At 41.5% G+C, this 21,687-nt stretch overlaps 1 protein-coding gene across 1 annotated transcript in view; it reads right to left on the reverse strand.

Moving 5' to 3' along the window:
* LOC116830835 (ATP binding cassette subfamily C member 1 (ABCC1 blood group)) overlaps window positions 1-21,687 on the reverse strand; it is a 100,084-nt gene that overhangs the window by 20,234 nt on the left and 58,163 nt on the right. The window contains 9 exon segments of the mRNA XM_032790481.2: window positions 3,369-3,546; window positions 6,539-6,706; window positions 8,320-8,496; window positions 11,516-11,642; window positions 12,840-12,909; window positions 14,891-14,978; window positions 15,658-15,804; window positions 19,062-19,265; window positions 20,935-21,027. Coding sequence (XP_032646372.1) covers window positions 3,369-3,546; window positions 6,539-6,706; window positions 8,320-8,496; window positions 11,516-11,642; window positions 12,840-12,909; window positions 14,891-14,978; window positions 15,658-15,804; window positions 19,062-19,265; window positions 20,935-21,027 — 1,252 coding nt within the window.

Genomic DNA, 21,687 nt, shown 5'->3' on the forward strand with positions numbered 1-21,687 from the left:
TACCCCCATTTTACGGCTAGGGAAAAATAAAAGCAGAGGTAAAGAGATTTGCCCAAAACTAAAGGGCAAATAGTAGTCAAAAACACTAGGATAATACATTGCATAAGTAAACAACAAAAGGTGCCCTGTGTTCATCTGGGTCACAGTAATTAAGAATTACATGCAATCATGGCAAATAAGTGCAGCATACTCAAAACACTGGATTTCTTTCCAAAACAAGATACCCAGCACACCAATGGGAAAAAAGACTTTCAAACATAAGCAAGGGCATACTTCTCAAGCATGTTTACATGTACAAAGCCTTCAAAAAGCAAAAAAAACAGCATAAGTGAGCTGACAAAGGCTAGAACTAGGCAAGTCACAGGAAATAAATACCTGTTCAAATTGCAAAGTATTAAATTTTATTGAGATTATAAAAGCAAAAGGCAGATTAATCCTTCTCTCTATGGAAGTAGAGAAAGAACTGACAGGGATTTGGAGGGGATTTCATATTCGAACAGTTCCCTTGTGTGAGCAAGAGTCAGGCTAGCTGTAACCCTAATAACGCGATATTTGTAGAAGCGAAGATTGTGTGAGGTGAGTGGGAAAGAACTGTATGAGAAGTTGTTGTGACCTTGTGTTAGATATCAGTAGGACATATGAATAAACAAAATGCAGTTGTCGCCCATTATTGTATGTAACAAAAGGTATAAATGCTTGCTGTAATTGTTTACCTGGGGAGAGACCTGTTCTGCTCTTTCCCGCCACGCAATTGCTAGAGAAAATAAAGTATCTGACTTGCTGCACCCAACCTGAGAGTGAGAACTCTGTTTTTCTCCGACATCTCTGAAGTCTGCTCATAAATTGAAGTCTGTATCAGATATCCTTTAAATAAGAGTACATCTAGCTGATTCCAAACCCGAAGTATTATTTCTTTAATTCTATACAGAGTGCAAGTTAATCATATTTCTTCTATTGTAATGGCTTTTCTGTGGCACTTGTCCCAGCGGTAGGTGAGAACCTCACAATCCTTACTTTGCCCCACAGCTCTCCCAGTGAAGTATGAAAATATCTCCATTTTGCAGAATGAGAATTGAGACAGAGATTAAAGTGACATGCCCAAGATTATACAAGAAGCCTAAGACAGGGACAGGAAACAGATCTTCAGGGTCTCAGTTCAGCGAGTTAACCAGAGAACCATACCTTTCCCAGAATGCCTGTGCCTACAAAAGGTCCAGTGGCATTAGGGTTGCCAACTTTCTAATAAGCACAAAAGTGAACACCCTTGCCACACCCCTGCCCCACTCCTTCTTCAAGGTCCCGCCCCTTCTCAGAGGCCTCCTCCCCACTCTCTCCATCCCCCTCCCTTCTGTCGCTCGCTCTCCCCCACTCTCACTCACTCATTTGTTTTCAGTGGGCTGGGACAGGGCTCCAGCTGGGGCTGTGGGCTCTAGGGTGGGGCCAGAAATGAGGGGTTCAGGATGCAGGAGGGTGCTCCGGGCTGGCACAGGGGGTTGGGGATGAGGGGTTTGGGGTGCAGGAAGGGGCTCCAGGCTGGGGTATGGAGCCAAGGGGTTTAGGCATGCAGTTGGGGTGTGGGATGAGGTACAGGCTCTGGGTTGGAGATGCAGGTTCTGGGTTTGGGCAAGAAATGAGGGGTTCAGGATGTGGGAGGGGACTCAGGGCTAGGGCAAGAGGTTGGGGTGTGGGACGGTACTGGGATGCAGGCTCCGGCCGATGCTTAACTTGGGGGGGCTCCCTGGAAGCAGTGACATGTCCCTCAGCTCCTAGGCCTAGAGGTGACCAGGTGGCTCCACGCAGTATGTACTGCCTCTGCCCACAGGCACCGCCCACGCAGCTGCCATTGGCTGCAGTTCCCAGCCAATAGGAGCTGCAGAGCTGGCATGCAGGGTGGGGGCAGTGTGCAGAGCTCCACAGGCTGCTCCTCTGCCTGGGATCCAGAAGGACATGTTGCCACTTCTGGGAGGCACGCGGAGCCAGGTAAGGAGCCTGACAGCCCCGCCAACCAGACTTGATGGCCCGGTCAGCAACTGACTGGAGCCGCCAGGGTCCCTTTTCGACTGGACATTCCAGTTGAAAACCGACACCTGGCAAACCTAAGTGGAGCAGATTCAATAAGCACATTCAGAAGACAAGCTCAGCTCTTCTACAACACACATTAATACATGCTCTCACCAAGGAGGCACATTCTGCTCTGCTTTCTCCAATAATCAGAGGAGGACTCTCATAGCTTTCTATGGCCTGACAAGGACAGGGCCTAAACAGGGCAACTCTGCTTCCTACCTTACAGACCCTCTCACCTGGCCTCACTCTCCACCCTGTTCCCTAGTCACTCTCTTTGTCAGCCTCTCTCCTCCTGTCATTCCCTTCCCACTCACCTCTCCCATTGCCAGAAGGGGGATGTAAGCACTGCACTTCCCTCTCCTGGCCCGGGGTAGAGGGCAGAATACTATTCTCGCTTCTCTCCTGGCTGAGAGGACAGGCAACAATTCAGTACAGCTCTATGGCTCCTCTGACAGCTTCGTTCATATTCTGTGGTTCAGTGCACTGCTCATGTTCTGCTAGTAATGTTCAGGCAGGATGGAGTGTTGAGCACTAAACACCCATGCAGCACTCCAGGTGACACGTGTGAATTATGCAAAAATCAGCAGGAGTAATCCATTTCCTGCAAAACCTGCCATTTGTGTGCATCAGTAGAGGGTGCATGCCAAAGAACACGTCCTATGCGCACAGAGGGAATATCAGCGTAACAGCAGCCAAGCACACTAAAAACACTGCTTGTATTTGAACATTAATGCAGGGAACAGATCCAGAAAACAATTTGAGCAGGTCTTGTAAGAAAATCAGACTGGGAGGCATTGGACCTTCTTCCACGATTTGCAGACAAGGTGCAATACTAGAAAGTTACAAAGATTCCCTGCATTCTCTAAATGTGGAAGCAGCTGTGTTGTAACAGGAAGAGCTGGGAAAAGAACAGCTGCTCTCAGATTAAGTAAGGTTCCATTTATGTGAGAGACTCACCAGCCCTGTGGATAAGAAGTCAGAGATACATGACTTTTAGAGATCTTTAGAGTAAACAGATGCCCAGCCTTAGACTGACTGCAGAGCTGTATTGGACAATCTGACAGGATTAATGATTGGGCTTCCACAGGAGATTATTCTACAGCTCAACAGACCTCACTATTATGCTGAATATTGAATACCTGGTTTTCAATTCTACTAGCCAATCACGGATACCTTCACGAAACAAGGATCCCTGCCTATTTTGATCTACCATGGAGAAGGAAAGGCACTCGAAGCATGCTACCACAAACCCACTAGCAAGCAGCACATCATCTTAACTCAATGGAGTTTCTTTGTAAGCTTACCTCCATTCTCCACATCCTGATCAGCATTAGCATATGTACGAAGAAACTCGGCGAAGGCTCCGTCTTGCTTTAGCAGCTCTTGGTAAGAGCCCATCTCAGATATTTTACCATCAGTCATCACTATAATTCTATCCATCAGAGGCAGATAACTGACCCCATGGGTTACCAAAATCCGAGTCTAGATGTTAAAAAATATAAATAAATAGATATATATTGAGTACAAAGCTCTCTCTAAACAGTAACTAAGTGTTAAATTCTTGCAGTAGGTGTCGCACACCAGATTTTAATTATGTACATAACACCACACACAACAGGCTGTCATAAATGGATAGGTAAGGTAAGGGTTAAGTTTCTTTTACCTGGAAAGGGTAACCAAACACCTGACCAGAGGACCAATCAGAGAACTGGATTGTTTAAACAGTCAGGGCTTGGGGAAATCGTTGCTATTACCCTAACTTCGGTCTTTTTGTTTGCTTCGAGCTGTGGAGTAAGGGAACAAGGGTTGTTTTTCTCGCTCCTAACTCCATCTTATTTAAAGTTTCTTCTAAACATCTGTAGTACCCAGGAACTGCAAGCGCTAAGTTCGCCTAGTGATTTGATCTTTGTGCGTGTATTTACCTGTATGTTAATTTGTTTGGACTGGTTTAATTGGGCTATCTTCTTATAAGCAAGAGCCTGTATTGAGTTTCTTAATGCAAGAATATTGTTTTTATATTTTCTTTCTTTTTTTTTTCTTATATATAGACTTCCTTTTAATAACGTGATGGAAGTTTCTTTTCCTAGGGAGGCAAAGGGAAGGGAAAAGCCAGGCTGTGGGCTATTTTCCTATTGCTTTCAGTAGGGATTAGTGAGCGTCGCCGGAGAGACACAAGAGATCACTACGTCTCAATTAAGATGGTCAATTTTTTCCCATCCTTTATCTCTGTCCTGTACCTCCTCTATTGTGGGCTGGGCCTGAAGGCTTTTTTTCCTTAGTACATTGCTCGCAGAGGCAACGACTGCTTGCCGGAAGGCGAATGGCACTAGCCAAGAGGCTGGTTGCGCATTTTGCATCTTTCAATTTGTCTTTGAGGGGGTGGAGTACTATACGTTCTATCGCTTGGCGGGGAGAAAGCGGAGAGAAAAGAGATCAGGCTTTTGCCCTCATCGAGGTAATGTTAACGGATGTTCTGGGCAAGCCGGACAGGAAGGGATAAGGGATTTTTGCCCTGCTCTTGAGCATCCCGGGGAATTTGGAAAAATTCTTTGGGTTGCCCACCAGAGGGGGGAGGGGCAATTTGGTGCCATCCGAGAGCAGACGGAAATCCAGGGGAAAGAGTGGGGATGGTCCAGGCTGCTCTTAGATTCCAAATTCGCCCCTATGAAACCTACTACGGGTCCGGGTTCTTGGTCAGCCCCCACAATACCCAAGTTACGGTATTAAAAGCTATAGGTTTCGCAATCTATAGAAGTATTTATCGTGCTTTCCGTAAGTGTGTATCGCCGTACTGGGAGGTATAGGCGTACCACTTGTTTTAGCCTCCACATAGCGTTGTGTGGCGCAAAAGAAGTATAACAACTAATGTACATTACGGATTGAATCCTGCCAGGCTAATTCTTCATAGTAGACTATTTATGAGCCTAGGCAACATGTGACACACGTGGTCTTCATTGTGTAATGCAACAGTAGCAGTTTCGCTAATACATTAGTGTAGCCAACCCGCAGACACTAGTGCACCAAAGAGATACCGTAGCCAGAGCAAATGTTGTCACATACTAACCGATTTGGGTACCATAAAAACAAAGAGACATCGAACAGTGCTGGCTTCCACAGCGGTTCGGACGCTTAAAGTAAAAGGGTCTGTGATCTGTGAATATAGGGAGCTAAGGTCGAGTCCCAGCTCTCTCAGTCGACCCGCCATCCCACTGTAGCAGTTCCCATGGAGTCCCTGAAGTTGGCACCCAAGTCACGAATTTAAGAATAGTCTTCATATTAAAAAAAAAAAAACATAGAACACAATAAACTCTTAGATATAAGAACATCATTCTTGTCCTATTATGAGGATATAAACTGGCGATATCAGGTGCATCTTGCTTCGAGTTAGAAATAGCCCGCAATTAAAACCAATAGGCTCAACAAATTATTAACAAACAGATAAATACATCACAAAGATTCATCAATTAGATCCGAATTACCGGTTGCTCTCACTCGTGCGATCTCAAACGCAACGATCGCGCTCACCCTTACAGCCACTAACCACGCCACATTATCACCCGAACCAGCGACAAAACTTCTAAGATTAAGATGGCGCCAAAGTTCAGGAGGAACACCTCTTGTTTACTCACAGCTGAGACCACCACAAAGACCCCTGGTATATACAATATTCCGCCCGCTGACTTAAACAAGCACAAGTTCTATACTATTAGAGATGGAGGATGGCCCTGAGTCAGTTAGTGTTTTGGATTAACCTCCTTTCCATGTTAAAGCCCAGGGGTAAAAGAAACTTAACCCTTACCTTACCTATCCATTTATGACACAGGCACATGGTAATTGTTAGAAAAAGTTATTTCTCATTTTTTAATTGTCGTTTTCTCCAGCTGACCTGCATCTTAGGCCTTTGGAGTCACTGAACTCTCTCATAATACTTTGCGCCCTGATGCTATTGTACCTTTCATCAGAGGTGATCAAAGCACTTTATAAACACTAAGTCCAGATTTTTAAAGCTCTGGCTCTGCTCAATTTGCAACATCTGACTGACCTAGGAGCATGTCTCTCATTTTCAAAAGTGACTTAGGCACCTAAGTTTCAGTGAAAGTCCTTGGGACTTAGGCACATACGCACCTCAGTCACTTGTGAAAATAAGACTTTAGCATTGCAATGTTGAGTCGAGTAGTGCCTAAATACTTTTAAATATTTGGGCTACATCTTCACATCACTTCTCCATTTTATAAATGAGTAAAGCCAGGTCCAGATGTTTCATGTGGCTTTTCATAAGATCATGTAACAAGTCAGAGCCAATTGGAAATAGAATTGAGGAATAAAAATGGTGATAACCGGGAAGTAAAATGGATGAAGTTGTTTCAAAGGAGCTTTCTAGTTCTTGGAACCTTGTGAACCAAGCTTAAATCACAGAAAGGATCATTCCATGGAAAAATCACTCTGATCTGAAGTATTATTTAAAAATACCTACTTTGTTTTTCAGGATTCCCTTTGGTCCAATAACTTTGTCAAAAATATGCTTCCCAACATGGGCATCAACAGCAGATAAAGGATCATCAAATAAATAGACATCAGTATTACAGTAAACTGCCCGAGCAAGGCTGACTCTCTGCTTCTGTCCTCCAGAGAGATTCACACCCTGGAGAAGGAGGAAATAAAGTGCTGCTGGGTTTTACAGTAAAATAAGCTGTTTCAGTTTGTGAAGGAGGGTAAAAGTCATAGGAGGCTTTTGTGAAGGCATTAGAGGAGATGCAGCTTCATGATAAACATACCAAATAATAGACATTATTTTAGTATCTTAACAGTGCTAAAAATCGTGGGCCAATGCCTCCTTTTCTGATATGTATGGAAAAAATCTAGACATTAACTAACATCTGTCCGGGCCTCTAAACACATGAAACACTATAGAGAGGAAGGGACCATATCTATCTATATGTTTCTATAGTACCTCCCACAAGAAAGAGGAGAGGAAGTTCCAGATTGGGACTTTTGGCACCACTGTAATACAATAATCTCTACTGTATGTCCTGTAACTCTTTACATTCACAGGATTTCCATGAATTAAAAGTGGGAGTTTTGTGAATGGAATGCACCTCCTACATTTTTCCTAGTGTAAGGAAAGCATCTTAAATATGATTGTATTCAGTGTTGTACTGATAAACAAGCATTTAATTTCCATGATGCAAAGAGGAGTTCTTGATTGTATAGGAACTATTTCATATTACGAGTGAAAAATGGCATGCTTAATAAATATACTCTGAAAAATAACCCATTTGCAAACTCATGTCTGTAGTTATCATGAGAGCAAGCCAAGACAGAGCACGTTTTGCAAGGGCCTTATTCAGAGACAGAAGTGCAGAACTCCTGTTTAAAAATCCTCTCCTCCGCTGTGGTCTGGCACTCTGGCTCTGCTATCTTGCACAATCTGGAACTATTTGGTTAGAGCACCCACCAGAACTGTGAGCCTTAGGCACTCTCCCTAGACGCTGCACACTCCCAGGATGCACCGGTGAGGGAGCTCCTTCTGTGCACCTTACAAAGCATGCAGGCGCCTTCCCTTCACCCCTGTATGCTTTGCATGTTGTCCAGGGGCTTAGGTAATGGCTTTTCAAGGGCTCTCCTCCTGTTTTCCCCATTCCCCAATTGACCTAGCTGCCTGCTCCTTTCAAGTGAGGGGTGGCTGTACTTGGATGAGAGCTTAACTTAGTTTGGTTGGAAAGTGGATTTGTAAGGGCACTGGGGGCCTTTGGGGCCAACGAGTCAGCTGCTGGAAAGAGTCTGCCCAGTGAAGCATCAAGCTGTCTTCCTTAGCAAGTCCACAGCTATGGTCACTCTAGGCCAATTGCATTGGTGACTTCAGTCCCTGTTCATAGGTCTTTACATTTTTCAGCACTTAGTTAAATTAAACATTCAGCAACGAGGGTGATTTCTATACTGCTCATCAAGGTTCAGGTCTTGGACTGCTTAACGATAATAACAAAAATCCTTTTAATTACATCAATCTACTAATGGGGACAGGCTCTCTTCCCCAGTTTTCCTAGCATTCAAAAAGCACCACTTTTGCTCAACTATACATATTTAAAAAAAGAAAAAAAAAAGAAAATTCACCTTCAGGTGGATACCTGGTCTGACAGATTTTTACTACAAAGATTTTCAAGTTCTGTACAATTCTAAAAAGGGAGTTAGAATGGAAAGTATGTATCTTTAATTCCAATGACTACATCCATTATGATACGAGGTGTATCTCAATACCTTTTCCCCTATTTCTGTTCTGTCTCCACTAGGAAGAATCTCTATATCAGGTAGAAGTGCACAAGCCTCAATCACACGTTTATACTGGCTCTCTTTCATCTCCCTCCCAAAGATAATATTGTCCTTCAGAGCTGCATTCTGTATCCAGGCTTGCTGAGGAACATAGGCAACTGAGCCCTATAAGAAACAAAAATTAGCTATTCAGTATTTCACTCTATTTAAACAACATCTCACAGACATCCTCAAAGCATCATGCAAACAATAATCACATTCAACATCCTTGTAAGATATGTACGATGCCTATCATACAACTGGGGAAACAGTGCTAGTGTGTTTTACAGATGCGCTAGCTCTCATGCTAAAACAGCACATGTCTGTGGCAGCTCAGGTTAGCCGTGCCCTCTCTTCTACCGCAATCATGTTGCAAGTATGTTTTGGGGAATGGGCTTCAAATGGAACATGCTTCCCCCAACATCAAACTTGCTGAATTCTCCATGCAAACACACATGCTCTATAGAAGTAGTGAATGTTAAAAAGTAGGGGTGTCATGCGATTCAAAAAAATCCATCGCATGATAAAATTAAAAATTAAAAAAATAACTTAAAAAATCACTGCTAAACAATGCCATTTATTTAATTATTTTGATATTTTCCACATTTTCAAATATACATTTATTTCAATTACGCACAAAATACCAAGTATACAGTGCTCACTTTATATTTTTAATACAAATATTTGCACTGTAAAAATAAAAAAATAGTTTTTCAGTTCACCTAGTACAAGTGCTGTTGTGCAATCTCTATCACAAAAATTGACCTTACAAATGTAGAATTATGTATAAAAATAATGGCATTCAAAAATAAAACAATGTAAAATTTTAGAGCCTGCAAGTCCACTCATTCCTACTTCCAATCACTCAAACAAGTTTGTTTACATAATGCTGCCGACTTCTTGTTTACAATGTCACCTAAAAGTGAGAACAGGTATTCTAATGACACTGTTGTAGCCGATGTCACAAGATATTTATGTGCCAGATGCTCTAAAGATTCATGTGTCCCTTCATGCTTCAACCAGCATTTCAGAGGACATGTGCCCGTGCTACTGATGGTTTCTGCTCTGTGACGATCCAAAGCAGTACAGACCGACGCGTGTTCATTTTCATTATCTGAGTGAGATGCCACCAGCAGAAGACTGATTTTCTTTTTTGGTGGTTCGGGTTCTGTAGTTTTCACATCGGAGTGTTGTTCTTTTAAGACTTCTGGAAGTATGCGCCACATCCCGTCCGGATCAGATTTTGGAAGGCACTTCAGATTCTTAAATCTTGGGTCAAGTGCCGTAGTTATCTTTAAAAATCTCACACTGATACCTTCATTGCATTTGTCAAATCTGCAGTGAAAGTGTTTTTAACAAAGAACATGTGCTGGGTCATCATCCGAGTCTGCGATAACATGAAATATATGACAGAATGCGGGTAAAACAGAGGACATACAATTCTCCACAAGGAGTTTAGTCACAAATTTAATTTACACATTTTTTTCATGAACGTCATCAGCATGGAAGCATTTCCTCTGAAGTGGTGGCCAAAGCATGAAGGGACATAGGAATGTTTAGCATATTTGGCATATAAATACGTTGCAATGCCAGCTACAAAAGTGCCTTGAAAACACCTGTTTTCACTTTCTGGTGACACTGTAAATAAGAAGAGGGCAGCATTATCTCCTGTAAACGTAAACAAACTTGCCTGTCTTAGCGATTGGCTGAACAAGCAGCAGCACTGGGGGGATTTGTAGCTCTGAAGTATTACACCTCTACCTAGAGGTAACGCTGTCCTCGGGAGCCAAAAAATCTTATTGTGTTATAGGTGAAACAGCGTTATATTGAACTTGATTTGATCTGCCAGAGCGCGCAGCCCCGCCCCCCAGGAGCGCTGCTTTACCGCGTTATAGCCAAATTTGTGTTATATCAGGCGGCGTTATATCAGGGTAGAAGTGTACATTGTTTTGGTTTCAAGTGCAGTTATGTAACAAAAATCTACATTTGTAAATTGCACTTTCATTACAGAAATTGCACTACAGTACTTGTCCAAGGTGAATTTTGATTTAGTTGGGGTTAGTCCTGCTTTGAGCAGTTAGATTCAATGACTTCCTGAGGTCTCTTTCAACCCTAATCTTCTGAGTCTATGAACTGAAAAATACAATTTCTTTGGTTTATAATTTTTACAGTGCAAATGTGTAATAAGAAATAAGATACACTTTGATTTCAATTACAACACAGAATACAATATATATGAAAATTTAGAAAATCTAAAATATTTAACAAATTTCAATTGGTATTCTATTGTTTAACCATGTGATTAAAACTGTGATTAACTGCGCTTCATTTTTTTAAACGCGATTAATTTTTTTGAGTTAATGGTAGGAGTTAACTGTGATTAATCAATAGCCCTACTAAAAAGACATTCAGGCTCATATATCTTGACTAAGAATTCTTCAGAAATGCCTTTGTCAATGCTGAATGATTAAATGAAAGATTGGAGTATTTCTCCCCCCTTTCCCGTCACATACAACAGGGTGTAAGGAAAAAGACGGCTTGTGTTGAATATTTTTTCTGTTTAAAAAAAAGGGGGGAAGAGGAGAATGGGGGTTGCAACATGAGAATTCATGTCTTGCCCACTGTTTTTCCAGGAAGATTCAAAGGATGACAGAATTAATAAAACTCCATCATAGGTACAAAGAAAATGCAAGTCAATTATATTTTTTTTTTTCTTAGAAGGGAAATGATTTTTTTCAGATAGTTTTAGAACATTGGATTTTTTGACTGAAATCTGTATTAAGAACAAATGTACAGCGGGAAAAGAAGTCTTTGTAAGAAATTCAACCCTGCCCTCTCCCTTTCAATTTAGAGCTGAGTGAGCTTCCAAATCATTTCTCTAGGTCCTCCACAAATCCTGCAAATATAGGAACAAGGTTTTATATTCCTGATATTTTGATGATAAAAACAAAATTTTAATACACCATGCACACTTCCAGGCCTCTATGTACATCATAATGCAGCACAAGTACAATTCCACTCCATTCTCACGCATTTAAAAAAAACTTGTTATTTGAGAGGCTCCCCCCCCCCCCGCATGCTATGGAAGTGTTATTACCTCAGAAGTACCCACAAACAACAGAACTGTTATCCAGACATTTCCTACCTTGACAGCCACATATCCTTCCCTCTTGTCCATCTCTCCTAGAAGGGCAGACAATAATGAAGACTTGCCACAGCCAACCTGTCCAACAATGGCAATCAGGGAGCCTTCAGGGACAGTGAAATTAATGCTGAAATAAATCACACCCAGTTCAGCCTTGCTTGATACAATAGCACACACAAATAATGGTGAGCATTTTATTACAGTATCAAATACAGAGAAACACCAAATACCCACTCTATAGCTGCTGACAATTGCAATACAGTCCATTGTTTCTTTAACAAGAACATGAGTTTGAGAATTCAGACTTCTATATGTGGAACGTGCTCAGCTCTGCCTATACATAAACAATCGTACTGTCTCAGTATGTGATCAGGCCTCCAAAAAGCAGCTGCCAAGACCACCATTCTTGCCCATCAGTCTGATACTCTCACCCTTTCCTGAAACTCTTCGCACCAGCTTTACCTCGTATTGTCTATGCAGCACTATAAATATGCACGGTGTTTTACAAACACCAAGCAATGTCTGTGTCCCAGAAAACACATGATAAAAAACAAGGGAGAGGATAGGGAGAGGGAAGGCTTTCAGCAGCAAACATCCTGCAGGTGCATTGGTTAGCACTGTGTGCATCCCGAGGATTTTGCAAGGTTCCTCTCCTACCCACGCCGAGTACTGGAATGAAGAGAGCTACAGATAATATGTTTAAGGGGGAGACTTGGACAATAGGGTGGAAGCATAGCAGGGAAGGGGACACAAGTGTCAGGAGCCCCATGGACGAAGTCATAAAACAAGAAAGGGGCTGGTTAGTTGTGTAGCTCACAGCTTCTACTAACTACAAGCTATTCTCATCACTTTGAGCCTCCGGAGAACTCTGCTCCTACCTCCATCTTCTATTATTCTCTTCCTCTACCCTAGCCCACTGCATATGCTCTACACCAGATTTTCTCCTGGCTATTCCTTTTGACTCCTTACCCCACTAATAACTAACTGTCTTCTTTCATATCAGCCTGTATGCTTGAAAGAGCGAGACTCCTAATTAGAGGATGCAAAAGCTTCCTTCCCATTCAATAGTCTCCCCTACTCCTTGCCAAAACAAAACCCACACACCTTATAAAGCATGAAACATCCTATCTGTGACTAAGTGAAATGTGTTTGTATCGCTGTTCCTTTAAGGTTGTAAGCTCTTTGGAGCACAGACATACCATTTTAGCAGAGCGTATCTATTGTGCAGTGATGCACACACTTCAAGCTACACAGAAACAATTAAAAAAGTGATAAAGATTTAGTGCAATTATAAGCCAGAACTAATTAGAATACCAATACTTACTCATTCAGTGAGGGAGGATCATTTCTTGACCAACTAAATGTTGCATTCTTAACAATAATGCTTCCTTCAGCTAGCAAATAATGAAAGAAAAATTATGTTTAGATGCAGAACAGTAAGAAAAAAAGAGTGATATGATGCACATTGCACTGTGACGTGGGAAGTAAATCCAGGCACACACACACAGGCAGGTCCAATGCTATTTTAGTATCAGAACTCCAGTACACTGTTTTCGTTAATAGCTCATGCTCCATTTTGACTGATTCTACGAACAGGGCTGGGATTCTCAAGTTACAATCATTTGCTGGCCATGGCACAGGTATGGCAAGAACCACAAGTATATCAAAATATTACCCTTGATACTCAACTGACAGGACTTTGAATACACACAGGGAGTCTATCTGCTTCCTTTCCCAACAAATTGGGTTTTACTATTTACTCCTTTTACGATCGTAAAGCCAACAAAAAATCCAGCTGAGGAAGCTGGATTCTATTCGGACTTACGATTCAAAGGAAGCACTGAAGGCTGAGTTAAGAAAACTGATATTAGAAAAAGTAGCCCTAACTTGTAAACACAGCAATTCTGATCTGAAAATCAGCAAGAGGCACTTCTCCTACAATGCCACATTGCACATTCGCTTTTCAGACTTTAGAGCAGTGGTCAGCAACCAGTCAATCACGATCGACTGATCGATCCTGAGGACTTTACACGGCGGTGCCACTGGGGGCCATTAAGGCAGTCTCCCTGTCTGCCCCAGCCCCACACCACTCCTGGAAGCGGCCAGCGCGGCCTCCCATACTGCAAACCCCTTTGCCCCAGCCCAGAGCCCACATCCCCTCCCAAGCCCCCACTCCCCTGCCCCAGCCTGGTGAAAGTGAGTAAGAGTGGGGGAGAGCAAGCCAATGTGGGTGGGCAGGGGCTCGATCCTGGGTTGCTCTTAAATTCAACAAGTGATCCTGGCTGTAAAAAGGTTGGAGACACTGCTTTAGAGACATACTTTCATATCTACCGATCCCAGCGGAGTGGGGGAGCGGGGGAGAAGATTTTACTATTTACTCCTTTTACCACTGTAAAGCCAACAAAGAATCCAGTTAAGGAAGCTGGACTTTATTCGGACACACGATTCAATTGAAAAAAAAAAAAGGAAGGCGGCAGACAACGGTCATAGCAAGAAACTCTGCTGATAGGAAAACCAAGTGGATCTAGTAATGGAGAACCCACCTGAATGCATGAGTGTGAGAATATTGTATTGCCTTTGTAAAAAGGATGACTAGGGAATCACTTATCAGGGTTTAAACCAGCTGTAAGAGCAGCACATTTTATAATATGGAGCATTAAGATTCTACAAAACCCTACAGTTCTGTGATAAATCCACAGAGACATAAATTTATATTGCAGCAGCACCTAAAGGTCACTACCAGGCAGGGCCCTGCTGCGCTAGATACTGCACAAATTTAATGAATGACATTCTCTGTGTAGAATGGGAGACTGGAGTAGTATTATTTGTATTTAAGCAGAGTTGGATGACTACACGCAATTCTATAAATGAAGAGAGGTATGTGTCACTGTGATGGGGAGACGCTGACTTTTTCTGGGCCTCAGAAGTGGGGTTTAGATGCTCTCCACAAAAGTGATTCGGGTTTTCTGTACGGGAGTGCTTTTGCCATCTTCCAACCTACGCTGACTGCTACATGAAAATTACTTTTCTGCAAGGTGTTCACTGTGTTCCTTTAAAGCTGATTAATTTAAATTACAATAACCTTCCTTGTTTCTTACTGACACTGGATATGAGCATTTTATACTATGGACAAAAGGAAAGGGGGGAAAAAAGCTCTTAGAAATTGCACAAAAATTGAGTTGAAAAACCCAGATTTCTCTTGCCAGATACATAACTGCCACAAATTGCAAAAAGTTCATTACAAAGGCCCACAGACACACTTTAGAACCCACCCAAAAAAATGCTCTATTGGGCTCCAATACTTGTAGTTTGTAGCACTGGAAATAAACAACAAACTAGAAGCAAATAAAAAAACTATACAAAATAAGGACTTACCATCTTTGATAGAACCTCTGATTATGCTATCTGGATCTAACTCTTCATGCGAGAGAAACAACCTGAGACGCTCTAAAGAAACACTTGCCTAAACATGAAACAATTGAAAAACTATTTTACACACAGCTTATAAAAAATACTATTTCATTTTGCTTTGTTAACTAGATGTTAAATCCAGTATATTCTTCCCACTATAGCCACCACAAGCCACTTCACCCACCCCCTCCTCAGAGTGGAAAAAACAGACAGGCATTTATTTGTAGTGCAGTAACATGCAGAGGGCACAACTAGGATTGGGGTCTGATGGTGCTCGGTGCTGTACAAAGGGTATATCTATGCTACAGAGGTTATACCAGCATGCCTACGCTGGCATTGCCTCCAGTGAAAATGCATCCTACACCTAGGAAGACAGTTTTTTGTCAGTGCAGTAATACCCCCTCTTTGAACAACATTGGCTACCTCGATAGAAGCACTTCCATCGACATAGCTACACCTCTACTGGGGGTTATGTTGGCACAGCTCCCTTGACCAACATAGCTATGTCAATGTAACTTTCAAGTGTAGACCAAGCCAAAACACACAGGAAAATAAGGGACCCAAAAACTTTTACCTTCTAAGGTGACTGCATTTCAGTGGTGAGTAGAGAGAAGAGACTTCTATGTGCACACAGGACTGTAAGGCTTTAAACCATTCACAGACCTCAAAAAAGCCACTATATATAGAAATAATCACTTTGAGTTAATCAGTCACTAATATTATCATCTTACCTGTACCATGCTGCTGATGACCATAGGAAGAATATTCAGTGGGAACCTGAGGATGTTGAATAAGGCTAAGGAAACAAAAGCTTTCTGAGCATCCAAGACATTGTTCTTATCTACCAGTACATAAACAGCAAAGGTGGATAAAGCAACCTAAAAACAAAGAGGGAATAGTCATGGTCTGTATTCTTTACTCTTACATTTTTAAATTCAAAGACAATGTCTTCTCTAATAACTAGAGCCACATTTACACACTGACAGGCAATTAAACAAAAACTTATTCTTAAGAACAAGAAAATAATCTTTGCAAAACAAATACTAGGTCTTAACTGTTTTGTTATTCAACAGCTGCAGGCTTCTCTTGGAAAACTTTGAGAAAGTGTCTCACTCTCTTTACAGAACAAAGATGAAAAAGCAGAAAAAGAAAGCAGAAAAAGAAAATATGCTGATTAACTCAGGCGTACCAGCTTGCATGTTTATTTTTTGCTTCCTCTGTCTTCTAATCACCCCTTTTCCCTCTGCCAGTTACAACCACTGCACTGTACCACACTTCTGAACAGCTCTGAAGGTGGGCACACAGCTAATGTAACTAAGACGACTTAGAACTTGCCCACACTACATATTGTAGAAGGCTACAAACAAGCCTCGTTTTCACAAGCACAGCTTCCATAACTGGGGGTAGAGGAATCATTTAAGCAATGTGTTCTTAAGCATACTAGAAAATAAAACTCTACAGTTAGATGGGGTGGAATCTGAGTTACTACAGAGGATTCTTTCCTGGGTGCTGGCTGGTGAGTCTTGACCACATGCTCAGGGTTTAACTGATCGCCATATTTGGGGTCGGGAAGGAATTTTCCTCCAGGGCAGATTGGCAGAGGTGCTGGAGGTTTTTCGCTTTCCTCTGCAGCGTAGGGCACAGGTCACTTGCTGGAGGATTCTCTGCACCTTGAGATCTTTAAACCAGGATTTGAGGAAGTCAATAACTCAGAAATAGGTTAGGGGTTTGTTACAGGAGGGGGTGGGCGAGATTCTGTGGCCAGAGTTGTGCAGGAGGTCAGACTAGATGATCATAATGGTCCCTTCTGACCTTAAAGTCTATGAGTCCCCCACCCAGTTCAGGAGAAGAATCACTGTGCAAACATAGGTGCTGGAATGAGGGGTGCTAAGGGTGCTGCCGCACCCTCCGGCTTGAAGCGGTTTCCATCATATACAGGTTTTGCCATTTCTCAGCACCTCCACTATACCAGTTGTTCCAGCACCCATGTGCATACTTAACAAAGAAACGATATGCTTGACTAGGTCATCAATAACTACATTTAAACAGTGTGGCTAAGGCATTATGTACCGACAAAGAAAACAATGAGATAAAGACTAGCACAAAGCCAGGCATGGCTGTTACTAAAATTCCTTCCTTAAGACTGCTCAGCTCACCTTTTAGCTCCTGTTCTCCCTAACAGCCGCTCCCACATGCCTTGTACCAAGGTGGTATAATAAATCATGTGCCTCAGTATAACAGCAGGACCCAATAATGCTTTCCCAGCAAAACCACCACCTGCTATCCAGTTTGAGGCATGAAAGTTCTAACTAAATGTAAGATTATTGGCAAGACTAAACCCCACTTTATTTACCTAATTCATAGTGAATGGATTGGTTCTCTTAGTTCTGCATGAGGTCTATTTAAAAACTTATGTAAAAGCCTATTTAACTGCTATGAAGGCATGTACCGTTTTTCTTACGCTTGCTGACTCAACTGTGCATGGTAAGGTAGCTTATTTATATGTGCATTTATTCAGACAGATTACTACAGTGAAAAAAGCCCTCCTGTAGAGAGAATGAAAAACAAAGAAGGGTTCAAACAATAACTTTAAAGGCAGAAAGTTTGCACGTTCCTATGTTACTGGAATCTATACTAAATACACTGTTATCAGCACACATTGCAACAAAAAGGCACAATGAAGTGAGCAGTTTCATGAAACAGATACTGAACAATTTTATAAGGAGCTCTGGCCAGAAGAAATACAAAGCAGGGCAAAAAGGAAGAGGGTGCATGGGAAAGAAATGAACCAAATGGAAAATCCTTTGTGCTTGCTATAGTTCTTTGTAAGTTATCCTGACTGATAAAAATTGGGGAAAGAGAAAGTTACAAAATATCCCCTCCCTCAGAGTCTAATCTTGCTCTTGTAGAAGCTTGGGGATACCTCTCCCTTTAGCTTGTATGTGAGCAGACCCACTGATAAACATTCATAACACACGGGCGTTTAGGGAGTTGGCTACGGAAATCAATCATCTTGGCTTCAACAGAGCTAAACTGAAATAAGGAAAATCCCTCTGAGGAGCTGTATTTTGGAACCTAGTAAATCAACTTTTTAAAAAGCCATCTCATCCTTTTTTTAGAAAAAAGATTCAGTAAAGAATGCTTCTGACAATTCCTACACAGGACCCTGCTTCTTCTGCCTTTTCTCATACCTATAATGTCATGTAAACATGAACAGCACTTGGAGGGAAGGAATCCATGAATGGAAAGAACACAAATACCTTCAAAGGGAACATACATATTTTACCCTAATGTAGGCAAGGTTTGTTTGCTTCTTCCAGATGACGATAACAACTGAGCTTTGTTCTATTAGGGCCACAAGCAATTTTAATACAATTTGTTTCCTCTCTTCCGTGTAAATTCAAACCAGCCACAAATAGTCAGAGACAATATTTAAATGAGGAACAAAATCTTTTTAAAAGTTAGAATGATCCCAAGCTACAGAACAGCCCTCTTCCACCAAATCAGCTTTACCAGTGTGGGTGGGAGAAAAGAGGCATCCACACACAACGATGTAGGACTAGTATGTGGTGTGCGTGGAAATGCATAATATTCATTTTGATCAATGCTCTCACTTGAGAATCTGTGTAGCATGCACTTCTATAATGTAATTTTTTTCCAGAAAAATTACAAAAAAGTATAAATGTTAATGTAAAGGGAAGTCCTAAGAGGTGCTTCCTAGGTAATCTTTATATAATAATGACCTCCTGGAGGGCATTTTGTTCCAGTTTGTGACCAAATTACTATTTACTCCTTTTAAGTTTCAACAACATTTGTAATATTGGTGAAAATGAAAGCCTAAGAACTAACCAAGTCACTACCTTAAAGTCAGGAAATGTTTAACTTGGAGGAGGTTGTTAATTTTTTAAAAAAAATAAAAATAAAGAGAAGTGTAGAGAAATAGTTTTTCTAAAAGTGCTGAAAAGTTGACAGTTGAACTACATGTTGCTGTGAATAGAGTTCTGTTTACAAGACTGAGTTCTCTGAACAGTGAAAGACCAATACAGTAACTAGTAGGAAAGCAGGACTTCACTCTCACTGTTTCTTTGGGCTTCTACCACCCAGCAAAGCACTACTTCAAACCTGTTTTACTTACCAGAAAAGGAGCGCACACCCAAGTGAACGTAGACACTGCTGCAAGTTAAGCAGACTTTTTAAGCACTTTCAGCTCTTCCTGTCTGATCCCTAATACTTTCTCTTTGAAGGCTAATTCCCAAGCATAAAGTTTCAGCACTTTAATCCCATTGAGAATTTCATTCATCAGCTTAATTCTGTTGTCTTTGCTCTTCATATGGGCTACCTAAAATCCCATTACAAAGGAACAGGTCATTAGCATAGCACAATATTTGGCATGTCTACAAAACCGTTTGAATAAGCCGATTTAGCCCATACAAATTTCTTAACTATATATTTTGTGTTGGTGAATTATTATGGGGAAAGACCACTTACAAATGCAAGCGAACAACAAAAGTGCCGCCTTACCAACAAATACGGAACTGCAGAATTCAACATTCTAACTAATTAGGGGTGGTTTTGAGGAAAGGCAAAAAAACAATTTCACACAAATAAAGGGAGACATCTTTGTAGAATTTAGGGACTCGATGGTCCTTACTGGCCTTAAAAAGTCTATGCGTTTATGTACAAAATGCAGTTTAAAAAAGTAACCCCATTATACCCTTGAGCACCAATGATATACAATTTGTATCTAGCCCTTGGCCACCCCACACACTTTTCATTCTGTTCAGACTCCTGTGGGCTCATAGCTCATGTCTTCCAGTCAGCAGCAGGAACAAACCTACCTTCCCTTCTTGTTACTTAAACTTCTGAGCATTTTTCTCCCAGCTACACCATGAGGTTACATTTATATGTTCACTCCAGAAGGCTCCTTCCTCCTTGAGGCCTTTCCAAATTAAGGGAAAGAACCTTTGAAAGGATGTACAGTTCTAGGCATGGATGGAGTGTGATTCAGTATAAAACAGTCAGGAATTCTGAGTTCTAATCTCAGCTCTGCCACCGACTCATACTATGTCACCTCGGGCCAGTCACATATCACACCTGTGCCTTATTTATACGTACATTATACAGGTATTACCTTCATTATAAAGGACCTCTATACAATGGGGAAAATACCTAGCTACTATTCCTCAAAGGAATGTGAGAAAGCTTCATCAGTGAAATGGGGCACTTGAAGAGGCTTGGATGAATGCACTATGAAAGTGCAAAATTCAAAGGAGATTCGCTTTATTTGGGTGGCAGCAGGATCATATGATTCAATGCAATGGTCCCTTTTAAGGGTTAACATTTACCCACAGTAACCAGACTCTGATACCTGGGAAATCTCAGCTATTTTGTATTCTAGGCTTAAATTTTCAAACTATAGTTCACAGAAAAACAAACAAACATAATCAAATGGATTTGTATTCTTTGACCTGATTAGTCTGAAAACCAAAACTGAGAGAGTCAAGGAGTTCTGTGGGTATTCTAAGAGGTTTGTTAACAGACTGACATTAACATAAGAAAAGTAGTCTACTGTAATGCTGTTAAGTTTAACTTTGGGATGCTTGTAGGTGTCTCAAATTCAGTAATACACTTGATCCAAACACTCTGGTGTACACATTTCTTAGAAGAGTCAGGTAAAAGCCAGTTTAAACACTTAACAGCACGTATTTTATCCATCATCTCAGGCATTTCAGATGTGACTTAAAAAAAAACAAAACACACTGCAACACAACTTTGCAGGACACTGGTGCATTTTTATTTTGGAAGAGTTTTGTGCATTAGTTTTGCTAGTCACTGGTGGGAAGGCTCCTGTCAGGCAGCACATGCCCATTATAAAAAACACCCTTGCACAAAGGACAAGAATTTGAATAGTAAGCATAAACTTCCATATTGAATGGATCACAGAGAACAGTAAAATAGTAACATGTCTTAAAGCGTATACACATACAAACAAACATGAAGTGTCATACTTGATATGTTTTTGTCTTCATTGCCATCACAGCATTTACTGGAACCAAAAGGATCATGACTGCCACACCGGCTAGAACAGAAGGACCTAAATTCTAAACAGGAAAAAAAAACACAAAAACACAAAAAAAAACACACACCACCATTTATAAACACACACACTTGTTAATTAGAAAATGTTAGCACACACCTTTAAAGATCTTATATCAAAGCATTCTATGTAGCGTAAACCCCATGTGTATATATAATTTTTCTATCCCTCTCCTCCCTCCTTTTCTGACTAAGGACATATGCAGATAATTATGATCTTTGCTTCTTCAAAGCTAAAATGCAAACTCCTTCCCCATATGCCCCTCAGCTTTTTGTTGGTGCTATTCTTTCAAAGTAGAATATAGGGGGATGAGTTTCTAAGATTCTGCCTTAGCTTCCTGACTGAAAGTAGAACCGGGGCTGCCCTTCTGATAAGTGCCTGGACTAGAAACAGCAGGCATTATCCCAGCATGATGGGTGCTGGGATGATGAATCAAACAAAGAGATCCTTCATCTACCCACTTCTCCACCAAGTGACACAGGGTAAGCAGAGTCCCAGCAGTTAACTAGGTGCTCTGGAAGCACAGGACACCCAAATTCACATGGGGTTGCTTGGCTGGCCAGCCACTGGGGCCCAAGACTGCTGAGTGGAGGAAGGGCTGTTGACAGGACACCAACTTTCTACACAAGGAATGGGTAAGAGAAGCCTTTGTCCCAGCATGGTA

Source organism: Chelonoidis abingdonii, chromosome 9 (genome assembly GCF_003597395.2).
Source record: "Chelonoidis abingdonii isolate Lonesome George chromosome 9, CheloAbing_2.0, whole genome shotgun sequence".
Taxonomy (NCBI): Eukaryota; Metazoa; Chordata; order Testudines; family Testudinidae; genus Chelonoidis; species Chelonoidis abingdonii.